Source organism: Poecilia formosa, unplaced genomic scaffold (genome assembly GCF_000485575.1).
Source record: "Poecilia formosa unplaced genomic scaffold, Poecilia_formosa-5.1.2 Scaffold1, whole genome shotgun sequence".
NCBI lineage: Eukaryota > Metazoa > Chordata > Actinopteri > Cyprinodontiformes > Poeciliidae > Poecilia > Poecilia formosa.
This window is the reverse complement of record NW_006799940.1, coordinates 6,218,135-6,231,003: the sequence shown is the minus strand read 5'-3', so window position 1 is coordinate 6,231,003 and position 12,869 is coordinate 6,218,135. Positions and strand designations below refer to the sequence as shown.

At 39.1% G+C, this 12,869-nt stretch overlaps 1 protein-coding gene across 1 annotated transcript in view; it reads right to left on the bottom strand.

Annotated features, from left to right (window-relative positions):
* Positions 1-12,869, bottom strand: part of utrn (utrophin) — a 168,055-nt gene that overhangs the window by 2,769 nt on the left and 152,417 nt on the right. Inside the window, exons 73-77 of the mRNA XM_016662912.1 lie at positions 7,177-7,338; positions 6,146-6,383; positions 2,602-2,677; positions 2,326-2,409; positions 289-314 (exon numbers count right to left, since the gene is read on the bottom strand). Coding sequence (XP_016518398.1) covers positions 289-314; positions 2,326-2,409; positions 2,602-2,677; positions 6,146-6,383; positions 7,177-7,338 — 586 coding nt within the window. The remainder of the gene's footprint in view (positions 1-288; positions 315-2,325; positions 2,410-2,601; positions 2,678-6,145; positions 6,384-7,176; positions 7,339-12,869) is intronic.

Below are 12,869 nucleotides of genomic sequence, written 5' to 3'. Positions count from 1 at the left end.
AACCGGGGAGGATGAGGGGGCCGACTAATGGAACTCCCCAGAGATCCATTAGTCGGCTTTTTCTCCCAAACCTTCTGATATGCAAGGAAGTGAAGGCTTTGAGGAGGGCAAGGCTTTAGTGGCAGCACCTGTAATCACTTCTAAAATGTGCTCCTTTCCACCTTCACCCGTCTTAACTAATTACTAAAACACAAACCAGACAATAGGACAAAAACCAAAGCGCAAGCTGCTAATGGTATGCAGATTCATTTGCAGCTCTGGCGTTGGGATGGAGGAAAACCATCTCACCTGTGGTCTTGAGGAGAGGCTTGAGGCTGCGGGAGAGAAAACAAAACAGCAGTTTAACGCTTTGAGAATCATCAGTTCATCTGTTTGCATTCGTCTAGCGGTAAATCATCAGCCCGCGGGTGCCTTCCTCATTCTGATGCACACATCCAGCTCATTCCCCCAGCTGCCTCAGAGCGGAGCAGGAACCGAAGCCTAATATCGCTGGAGCGCATGCGAGATTAGAATGGATTTTTTAACTAATGCCCTCATCTCGGTTCCAGCTCCGAAAACTGAATGCAATCTAAATGTGGCGAGCTTCGATTCAATATTTGAGCATTTTTTTATAATCGCTCTGATTAACGTCCACAAAAGTGAATATTGTTTCAAATCGGGCAACAAGGGTTTGACTTTATTACAGCCCACCAAGTACTTAAGTGATGATAAGAGATGCACTTTGAAATTAAAGGTCGTAAGGTTTTATATCACTAGGGTACAGAATAATAAATCAGAATATCATCAAAAAGATTATTTTTCAGCCTATTCGTTCAAAAGGAGCATAACACAGCCTACTTAAACATCAAAGTTGACAACATGCATGCAGGCAGATGATAGTGAGTTTATGATGCAATGAGTGAATAAAGGAACCATCACAGTGGAGAGGAGTGGATAGAAAATGCTAACAAGTCAGGAGGATTGTGTGAAAAAACATTTTTACAGATTTCTGCTCTTTATAGCAGAGTTTTGGTATGTTTGGCTATATAATCAATATTATATGGAAAATAACTAACACGTTTATCTAGATAAAAACAAACTCAGTGAGTGTTGAGAAAACATCTGTAAATCTGGTCAAATTTGTCACACTGATCACGGATTGAGCAGGGAATCTTCTCCAGATCGGGAAGTGAAGCTCGACAGGTCAAAGGTCGAGTGCTGCAACAATACCACAGCTCTGGCCAACAGTGAACCAAAAAAGCTGAGTGTGGTACTTTAAACTAAATCCTCCTCCCAACTCTCACTCAGAAAAGCCACAGAGGGTAAAAGTTCAGTTGTGCATCAGCAATCGCACTCAAACCCTGGAGCATTTCTTTTCAAAATCTTAAAACTTCTCTCAAATAGTTGCATTTCAACTGTGGATTACACTTTCTAAAAGCAAAAACTGGACACGAGTTTAATTTTAGATCTCACTAATGGTAAAATAGACTCCGGATTTTGCAGTTATTCTCTGAGGATATGTGACGATAAGAAATTCACACCAAATCAGGACTGTGGGAGTTTAAAACCCATGTCTGTTCAGTGGTTAGTTAGATTTTGCTCTCATGTTACAGTGATGGTGGATAAAATCTGACAACAACATGATAGGTCAGTAGATTATGTCTATTTGGGGGGGGGGAAAAAAAAAAAGAGGAATAAATGCCTCAAAATCAAATGCTGTTGGATTTTTCTACAGGTAGCCGACTCATAGCAGAGCAAAGCCATGGACCCCTGGTATAACTTTAACTTTTCTTAAAAGATGGAGTCCTGAGCGCCGTTTCATGTTCAACGTTTGAACATGAATGCGTGCTGAGAGCTGCAACAGCCTGACAGATGATCTGTGAAGAGCTCGAGCCGATATAACCGCAGTGTGTTTGGCCTGCAGCATTTCAAAGGCGGGAATGAGCTAATCCATAAGATCCAGAAAATCCAATCATGTCGTAAAAAAAAGATTTGCCGTTCCCAATATTTACGGGACACATTTAATCATTTATGAAAACACTAGTAAACGTTGTACTAGTCAAACAACATACCAGTAATTGAGAGTTATATATATAAAAAAAAAAACCCAGATAAATCATGAAGCAACTAAGTATATGCTGACTTGTTTTTAGAGAATGGCTAATTGGAGTCGGCCATAATAATAATAATAATAATAATAATAATAATAATAATAAAAAAACAAAGGGAGCTGTCCAACAAAAAAAAACAAAAAAAAAGACGGTGACTTTTGACTCCTCGTGGCAAAACACAAACATGCGGATGCTGGTGGGGTGGGGGGAGGTGAAGGAGGACTGGGAAACTTACGACTGCATGCAGGAAAGGAGTTGTTAATCTGCTCCATTACATCTGCCAGGTCAGAGCTGCTGTTGTGGGGGGCAAGCAGCTCTTCTGGACACACACAGGCACAGAGAGGTGTGTTTACAGCAACAGGATACACTTCACTACCTAGTCTTTCGGAGCTACGAGTGACTGTTCGATTTTCAGGGGTAGATTCTCATATTTAAGACAGACGCTCAGATTTGTCTGTGTGTGTTTGTGTTTGTGTTTTAAATGCAATACATCAAGGCTGAGCCGTCTCACCCGAGTTTTCCATAAGTGGTCCTCTATCTTGCACAGTGGGGGATGATGCTCCGTTTACTCTCGAGTCCGCCTCCGGCTGATAGAGGAGGAGGAAAAAGGAAAAAAAGATTCAGATATCTAAACAAAACACAACCTGCTCGGCAAACGCGAGAGCAAGAGTAAGCATGTGGGAGGGCACAATGAGGCCGTTATAGGACTTTTGAATTACGTAAACATTTCTCAAAGTCCCCGCTAAAAAGTTTCCCACTGAGAATAAAAGCTCCAGCGTGACTCATTCAAGGACCTCAAAGGATTTTTGGTTTTTTTTTTCCCCCTCGCGGGCGACAGACAAATTCCTAAAATCCAATATAAATGATTGAAATGAAAGTTATGAAACTCTGCCAAAAGATATAGCAAATGTTATTGTGCCCACATTGAAAGAAACAGCATAAAAGTTTAATGAGTCTCCATTAATGTTGTTACATTTGTTGCTCCAAGCGCACAAAGTAGCTCAGACAGTAAACACAGATAACCTGTCGCAATCAGACAGACTGTGCTGACTTTTAATTGCTTTTTTAAAACAGGGCAATTACAGTAGGAGACTCACAAAATCACCTTTAATAGAAGAATTTCACCATTAGCTATGGTGAAATTATAGCTAATAATTTATGCCATCACTGATAAGGATCGGTGGTGATAAATCAATTTTAAAAAAGTAATTTTTCCAAGATTGAAGCACAGCATTCCCCCTATAAAGATCAGAAACTCACATTTTCTTTGGGGTTTCTGCCTGAAACTAGAGAAACTTTTACTCCCTTCCTCATCTCTAATAACCATCATCTTCTTTATTTGCTGTCGCCTAAGCGTGGTGAGCGAAGCAGACAGCCCTGGAAACAGCCACAGAGTCCAACTGTTATCTTAAGGCCTGTCTTAAAATAGCTGAGGTCAGAGGTTTGGTCGGTCCTAAGGGGGTGTAAATTTAATGCGCGTAATCGGGCGGGCTTTTTCAAAATTCACCCTTGAGCTTGGCATCAAATTTCAGCAATGACACACCGACACCTTGCTAGGTCTCCAGAGACTCAAATTTCAAACAATACCGGTTTATATGTAGTGAAACGATGGATGCAATATGCTTACACTGGTACCTGTGTATGCTGCATTATGTTTGTATTTGTCTTTCAGAGACAGAGTCGATATCGCTTCGCTTCAGAATCTGCTGAAAAGTTCAAACAAGCCTTCAGAAAAATTCTTGCAGCGAAGCCAGATTTTGTCTAGTGTTTGATCTACTTCACTTGAACTGTTTTGGTTTTTATTGCTTGTACTTATTTACAACGGAGTCGTGACACACACATAAAAAGTGTAAGAAGCTGCCTATGCAAGCTAAACAACAGCGGCAGGGTGGCATGGTGTGCATAAGAAGTGTGGTTGCCATGCCAATGACAGTCGAGATGTTTTTAATGTAAATAAATCTTTGGCTTTTGTGACAAAACTTACAAATCAGTTGGGAAAAAGAAATAATGTGGATGATTAAAACTGGTAATGTTTTTTTTTTTTTTTATCTATTGAGGGCCTGGAGTAACAAATTATGTTCGATATTATCAGTGTTTAATTTTCACTCGGCTAATATTACCTAGTGAAGTTTAAGAGTAGTTTATTCTAGACTTTGATGCTTTAAAAGGGTCAATTTTGCTCCTTCGCTCAGCAAAAATACTCTCAATTCATATTCACAGAACATTTTAGAGTAAAAGTCATCGATTGATACAGAAACTGCTTGGAGATTTCAAGACGCCATTAAAGCGAAAATCCTTTTGATTCAGTTTTGCCCCCAACAAAATTGATTCACCCGCATTTCAGTCATATTTAAGTGATCTTTTACGTTGTTGTAACTGGTCAAAGACTCAATGCAATCGTCTGGACTTCTCTAGTTAACCTTTCAATCAATTTGGCAATATATGATCCTGAGAACTGAATTTGACTGCAGCGAATTAAAATTAGGATTGAAGTGAACTCCATGTAATCGGATCTGAACATGATGGAGTGGCTGGATTATACTGGAATGAGCTGGACTAATACAATTTTGAATTTATAGGAATCCATGTAACAGAATATCAATTGGAAGTGCCTTGAAATAGGACTTGCTATGAATTATGCTTCACATTCACTGGACACTTTATTAGGTACAGCTTGCTAGTATGGGATCCACATAGACTTTTAGAACTGCCTTAATCCCTAATAAGGAACATTCCTCAGAGATCGTGGACCTGATTGAGTGACCTGCACCTTAACATATAGTGCCACCATTAGTGCCACCCTGTTTCTGGCTTTGCACCAATCAGGAAGTCGATTTAGCCGCTTGTTTTCTCAGTTGGGATTGTTTTTTTTGTTTTGTTTTTTCTGTTAGCTGCAGCACTGCCCATTTTTTTGCTTTGCACAACCAATCTAACCTCCATGAGCCATTAGGTCAGCAGACCCAAAACAAATCTGTAGGGTATTGATGGAAAGGTGGGGGAATCAATGGTGGAGGCAGGAAGGCGGCGATATGATTTAGATCTAATGTATCAGCTTATTGTTCGTTTTTATAAACAACAGGTCAAGAATAAAAAGACGTCGCAAGGAAGTGGAAAACCAACGGCAAGTTTGGATTATTAAATTATTAGATGCTACTGTTTTATTGAATTTTTTTTTTGCTTCCTCTAATAAATTAATGAGCTGTTCTGAGAAGCTCCTATCTGCTGGTGTTTGTGAGATTCTAAACAGTGATTACTGTCCTGCTGCTCCTCACCAAAAAGCCTAATGAATTAATAGCAAATACAGCTAACAGGGGAAAATAACCTTTTAATTATAGTTATGTAGGAGTGGAGTCAAAGGAGACTTCAAAGGAGCAAAAATAAGAATTTCTCTGGAGAAATTAGTAATATTTAAATTTAAAGAGCAGATAAATCTTAACTGGATAGTACCTGCTTTTGAAAGATGATCACAGATTAAATTAAGTTCTTAAAAGCATTAAAGTTTGAATGTTATTTATGACACCTCAGTTTTACTTTTGCCTACTCTTTATACAGGAGAAGTCTGTGATCTTCAACAAAATTTGCTTTGTCAGATGAAATAAGATTCTTTTAGAGGAGATTTATATCTAAGTTTTTGTGGATTTTGTAGAAACCTCACATTTGAATTGATGCTTCATAGTAATAGTTCTCACTTTTTCTTGTCCAGATAAATCATTTTCCAGACAGATAACTAACCAGAGGCGACACATTTGCTCCATTCATCTGCAGTCCATTCTTGTTCTTGCAGCAAAATGTCACTCAGTCAGTAAGTGACTAAAATGTAGTGAAAAAATAAATGCAGTGCATTGTTCTCAAATAGTACATTTCTGGGAGGAATATAAAAAAAACCCACAATACTTGTAAAGCTAAATAATACACCATATGTTTGTGAATACACAGATTCAAGCATTTTGAGCAAGTCAGGAGAATACAAATGTCACACGTAGCTTTTCTCCTGACATGTAACGTTTTGAATTTTGGTGATAAATCTTTCAAAGGAGTTGAAAGACTTCAGTAACCTGGTGCAGTAGCTGTCGCAGGCGGTGGAGCTGCGACTCCAGCTGCTTGTTGTGTTCCTCCAGGATGTGCATGCGCGCCTCCAGCCGGCCTTTGTGTTGTCGCAGCAGCTTGGCTTCAGCCAGAAGATCAGCCTCGTCAGGAAGAGCGGACTGGCCCTCCGACTCCCAGGGCGTTGCAGCTGGGGCGCCTCGTTGGCCATGCTGTTCTCTTAGCTGTTCGTACTCCCCCTGCAGGGCCCTGAGATAGTTGGAGGGGAAGCAAAATGCTAGAATAAATCCATGACGAACACCTGGACGGCTGAATAACTCTCATCGGCTAATCAAGATTACCACCCGCCATTCTTGTTAGTCTTCATTAACTCATAAATATTACAGATTAAATAAAAAGCTCGGCAGCCTTGGTTTGAACCGTCACAGTGGGATGAGGCACAAAAGTCCTTCATTAACGTTTACTTCTGCTTTCTGCTACCTCAGTTAATTCCTACTGATGTAACGCAAAAGGACCTGCCACGCCAAATCTCTCACCTCCATCCTTTCTTTCCTTCCTTCCTTCTCAGTGGAGAACCATAAGCTGCAGTGCTTTACTTAAGTTGGCATTTATGAGTCTGGCACTAAAGCTCCCGCAGCTCTCCCACAGAGCCGGTGTATGTGTGTAATCAGTGTTAAATCACTCCAGTTGAGCTCCTGGCTCTGCAAAAAAGCATTTCCACAACAATAGACTTTGCAGTCATTGTTCTTACCAAGTCCATTTAATTTACAAATCAAACTTTGTGTGCAAGCGCCAATGGAGTTACGGGAAGTGTGCACCTGGAGTCTCCTTTGCTCGACGCAGCAAACAGTGAACAGACTACAATAACGCAGTGTAAGGAAATGAAGCCTCTTCACTTTTATTTTCATGTAAAATATCAGCATCTGCAAAACTTGATTTTTGCACAGTTTGACGGAATTTTTTTTTCCCTCAATCTGAACAATCAGGCGTGATAAATCAATTTAAATGAGAACATCCTGTTTTTGATGTGCTTAAAAGTCACCTCTGTTCCTCCTCCAGTTGGGCGATGATCCGCTCCAGCTCGCCTCTCTCCTCCCTCTCCACAGCCTGTAGTATCTGGGCAGGACTCTGCGGCTGGCTGGACGGGGAGCCCTCTCCGCCCAGCGTCTGGCAGTACTGGATGATCAGAGCGTGTTCGTCATCCCTGTGAGAACGGCAGCGTGTTAGGCGAGTGAGGATCAGTGATCATCAGTTTAGGTTGAGGAGCAGAAAGTTTTTTTTTTTTTTTTTACAAGCTCTTTGAAATTTTATAACATAAAAAATGTTCTGCAGAATTAAAGAATTACGGCAGGAACTTAAATGAAGCATAAATTACTCTATTATGAAAAGACTTTTAAAGGAAAATGAAGATGGGAAAATTTTTTGAAATAATTAGAAATGCACAGAGAGATTGGCTAATGACACCTCTCTCTTTTTTTTTATTTGACCACCCATGATTGGCAAACCCCAGATGTTGATCTCTACAATTGGATCTTTTTGCCAATCAGTGAATGCCAACAACGCATGTAGTTGATTTTTTTTTTCTTTTTTTTTGATTGGACAGAATGTAAAATGCATCTTCATACGAATAGATTTAATCATTTGTTTTGTAAATTGCATTAAAATTACATTTGTTGTGAATCAGCATCATATACATAAAACTGAAAAATTAAATTCACAGAGCCAACAGGTTCTACTGACATCCAAATTAAGTATATTATGTAGTGTTTTTATCTGCAGAGTATCCATCCATCCATCCATCCATTTTCTTTACACCCTTGTCCCTTAGTGGGTTCGGGAGGGTTGCTGGTGCCTATCTCCAGCTATCGTTCTGGGCGAGAAGCGGGCTACACCCTGGACAGGTCGCCAGTCTGTCGCAGGGCAACACAGAGACAAACAACCATGCACACACACTCACACCTAGGGGCAATTTGGAGAGGCCGATTAACCTGACAGTCATGTTTTTGGACTGTGGGAGGAAACCGGAGTACCTGGAGAAAACCCATGCATGCACGGGAGAACATGCAAACTCCATGCAGAAATACCGGGGCCGGGAATCAAACCCAGAACCTTCTTGCTGCAAGGCAACAGCTCTACCAACTGCAGCCCACTGTGCAGCCCATCTGCACAGCCCATCCTTTTACTCATAATTTTTGGTTAACATGTTTGATTTCTTGATAGTATGCAAAGTCGTAAAATTGTGGAATGGATCATACAGAAAGGGGAATGATTTCATTTTCTTAGCTGTTCTACTTAACTCAGCATGCATCATCTAAATGCCCTTATTGATTTCAGCAAAAGGAAAAACTGAAAGAAAATCAAAATTGTTTATTTACAGCCCTTAGTGAATATTGCTGCTAAAAAAGGGCTGTGAATCTATTATTTTTATTTTAATAAAAAAAATATTAATTATGTCAATTAGCCCATAGAAAAAGTGTTACTTTTTTTTTTTTTTAGAAGTTATTGACCTCTACTTTATCCACAAACATTGTTTTCCTCCTTCTGGCACACTTTTCTTATTTTGGTGTCTACAAACAACGGGTGGAACGGACTATGATGTAGAACATGAAGGAAATTATTCAAGTGCAAACGTCTTCACATTTTTCATCAAACTTTGAGGGAGCTAGCATCCTGAATTTTAGCAGGAAATGTATCATTTAAAACAAGTTTCCTGTAACAATTTCATTTAAAACATCACAATTTATGAATTTATAAGTGGATGGTGAGCTGCATGGTGGTCAGTTGCCTAGCAGCAGGAAGGTCCTGGGTTCAGGTTTTGCCGAGAGCCTTTCTGATCTGAGTTTGTGTTGTTCTATGAATACTTTAATCCACAACACAAAAACATGCATGTTTTGTGGGGATCCTAATTTGCCCGTAAGTGTGCGTGCTTCAGCAACTGATCTTCTCATTTGTCTAGTTTGTTGACGCTATGATTTAACCAGCCCAAAATGAGCCACAAATCTCACCTATTCCTCCATATTTTTCAGTTTCCAGACTCAAATTAGCAATATTCACACGGTGTTACAGAGACAATAGCAGCAACTGTTGCAAACACCCTCATAAAACGATGTGGTGTGAAGTTAAAGATCTTCAGCTATAGCATATCTGGTACAATGAATGCTCCATAATCCCTAGCGGGACACGTGCCAGTCTGAGATATCTGATTATTACAGAAATAAAAGGAGAAATCGGCGACGGAGAAAGAATGGCAGCAGCGGAGCTCGGCAGACAGATTAAAAGATACAAGGAAAGAGGAGAAATGGCTGCTGTCTGTACAAGTATTTATCTGTCATCTCAATGATAATGAGAAGAGGTGGCAGGTCTTCCTAAAGCCCAGCCATCACCTTTATTCTGAGGAATATCAAACACTTGACAACCACACTTCAGGAAAAAGGGAAGAAAGTTGACTTTCTAAATGATTTATTCACCGCTAAAGTGACTTATTTTGAGAGGCAGTTTGACGGCTTGAAATAAAGTTTGGCAGAGAAAGTTCAGTTGTGCTGCGGCGGCACATAAAGCTCTTTCTGAAGTGTGCTTCAACTGTCATCTTGCCGTCTTAATAACGAAGAAAGCATATTTTTGTCTCATGCATACACACATTCGTGAAAGAAATTAGGACACACCATTAAACATTCAGATCCTGCAAAGGAAATGTTAAGATATACATGTTGCTGATCTTATGGAGTGGAATACTGTGAAGAAACTAAGGTGGCTTGTCTGGTGGTGAGGCTGGCCAGGTCCTCCTGCAGCAAAGCATCACCAAACCATGACACTTCCACCTCCATGCTAAGAAGTTGGTTTTCCCTGGAGAGACGTATGTAGTTAAATAATTCAAATAAAAAAAATTGCAGCTCATCGGTTCATGTTTTTAATTGGCAAACTTTGACAAGACCGTCATGGTTTTTCTCAAGAGCAAATGTTACCTTCTTGTCAGTGTCGTTCTGATAGTAATGTTGTGTTTTTGTATGAAAATAAATCTAACATGAACTGCACAGGGACTAAAGTTGTTTTCTTCAGTTTTTTATTATTTCCCTAAACATCGGAAAACTTTCCAAACGTGCTTTTAATGAGGCGCCTCGTCCATGATGCATTACAATTCCTATCGGTTTAAAATTAATATTTAAAGTACATATGAATGTATTTGAAAAGCAAACTTCTTTTACAGTTCTAGTCACTGCTTGAGCTATTGTAATTGCACTGTGCTCATTAAATCATTGGGAGAGAATCTAAACTAGGTAAGAAAGCCACAGAAATATCATTTTAATTAGAGAAGTACTAAAATATAGGACAGCCCAGACTTTGATAATAATTTATCAATGCACAGTAAAACAAAACAAAGTAAATTAATCTGGACAGTACTTTTGCCCCATGTGACAAATAAAGCAGATAAGATTTAATTTTCTGGCCTATAAGATGGCATGGTTGTCCTCGTTAACACATCCTTGTGTTAGAATAATCACTTTTTCTCCATTTCAAAGCAATAATTTTAAGTTAACACATAATAAACTAGTGTTATATCACTCTGACATTTATGAACTAAAAATATGAACGCCAGGCACGTATTCGGGTTCACTGGTAATGTGTAAATTAGTAAAGGCTGCTCTGAAGAGGAAATTGTTCATTTGAAATCTTTTACCATTTGACATCTTTGAATTTCAGCCAAGAGCTTAAAGTACATATTCAGAATGTAAGTATTGCAGTTTACCTAATAAAAGAGATTATAAATATTCTCCCTTATAAAAAGGCAGTAATTGCAGTTTTCCATGACCCTGAATTGAACTCAGAGAATCATAAATAAAGCTAATGAGAGCTACTCATAAAGATATTTTGCCTCTTCTCACATAAAAAGACACAAAGAAGAAGATTCCTCAAAAATGAAGGGAGCTTTTTATCACTCTGCAGCTTCATGCTTTTCAAAGAACCCAGGGTTATATTCCTAACATTAAGATCTACAGACAGAAAACAGAGCAACTCTTCATTGCATTTTCAGATTGCAGTTGCACGAGAACTGGTCGTAAACTAATCTGGAAACTGAAGGATTATATAGATCCGGGTGTCCAGATGATGTCCTGCATGGTTTAGGCCAGTGGTTCTTAACCTTTTTTGAGGTACCGAACCCACCAGTTTCATATGTGCATTCACTGAACCCTTCTGTAGTGATAAATAAAATATAATTTTTCCCACCAAATTCAAGACCCAACTAGAGTCTGGTTGGGTCACCCAAGATCACTAAGTCTTCTTAAAAGGTAGAGTCTCTGAGAACAGTTCTTCAAAATATAGTCAGTGTTTTCAGCAAAGTTGAGCTGACTGTCCAGGAACGACCCAAGGTATTTAAAATTTGCCCCAGTTTCAGCAGGTTGGCCATCGAGAGAAACTGGAACCACTTTAAGGTCTTGTTTAGATCATTTAATTAGCTCTACATTTTTAAGAGAATGAAAAATTAATAATAAATAATAAACACTTTGCGGTATTCTGATTTACTTATGTAATTATATTAGTTGTGTTACCACCCCCACGCCACTAGAGGGAGCAGCAAGCCCGAAAAGATGCGACTAAGGAGCAGATTTAGAAGCTATAGAATTTGGTAAAAACTGTGAGTTTTGCTGAAGTTCAAATCCCTGCTGAGAGTGGAGCTCCTTCAATCAGTTCTCCTCCGCAGCTCTGATTGGCTAAGCAATGTAACGTGATCCTCTGCAGCAAGTGATGGCAAAGCGGGGCGTCATCACGACTTTACACAAGAGTGTATTTACCTCCGCCGAACCCCTGGGGTTCGATCGAACCCAGGTTAAGAACCACTAGTTTAGATGTTGGCCTGGTTACACCTGAATCTGGTCTAATTTTTAGACTCTGGTAAACAGCTGAAGGTAATTCAGCTATTTACACCAAAAAAGTAGGTTACTGTTACGATGAAGAGTTCATTAAAAAATAGAGCTCCACTGGATTTTAAGTAGTTTGGAGATGTTAAATCTATTTATTTGATGATTTTCATTACATTTTCTGTGAAATGTTAATAAATAAGTGTTGCTACTCTAGGTCATTGGAACCATGCTTTCTTTTGGTAATTATTTTTGTTTTGTTTTTTTTCCTATATTTACCTCTATATTTTACCTCTTTTTCTAAATAATGAGCTGAACTTTGTCTTTTTTTCCCAGTCCCTTTCTGTAGTTTAAGCATTTGGATTCTATATCTGGAGGCAGGACCGAGTACTTATTTATTTTTCCTTTCTCCCCCTTTGAAAGGCTGGGCTTTAATTACCTGAAGAAGTGTTTTATTATATGCATCTAATGTTTTGAGTTGCATGCATGAGCCTGTTTCATCCGACAAGACTCTGGCATCATTAAAACCGTCAAGTCTGGTCAGACTCACCAAACGTTTATTTCTTTTGCAACTTCCCCTTTTCCAAGCTCACCTGAGTTACAGCCTTAAGATTTATTACCTTTTATTAGTTTTTTTTAATGTAGTTACATGAAAATTTTTGCCTACTGACATTCTCATAAAAACAGAGAGATGAATGAATGAAGGCTGTTTTTGCCCCCCGAGAAAGAACACACTCCATGGATGGGTAATTATTGTTTTTTTATCTACTTTGGTGAAGTAGAAAGGTTAAGGTAATAAATATTGACATTGCTGTGATAATGATACACCAGAAGGATATTTTTCAACCATCATCACTAGAAAGTGTGGCTGGGATTGTTG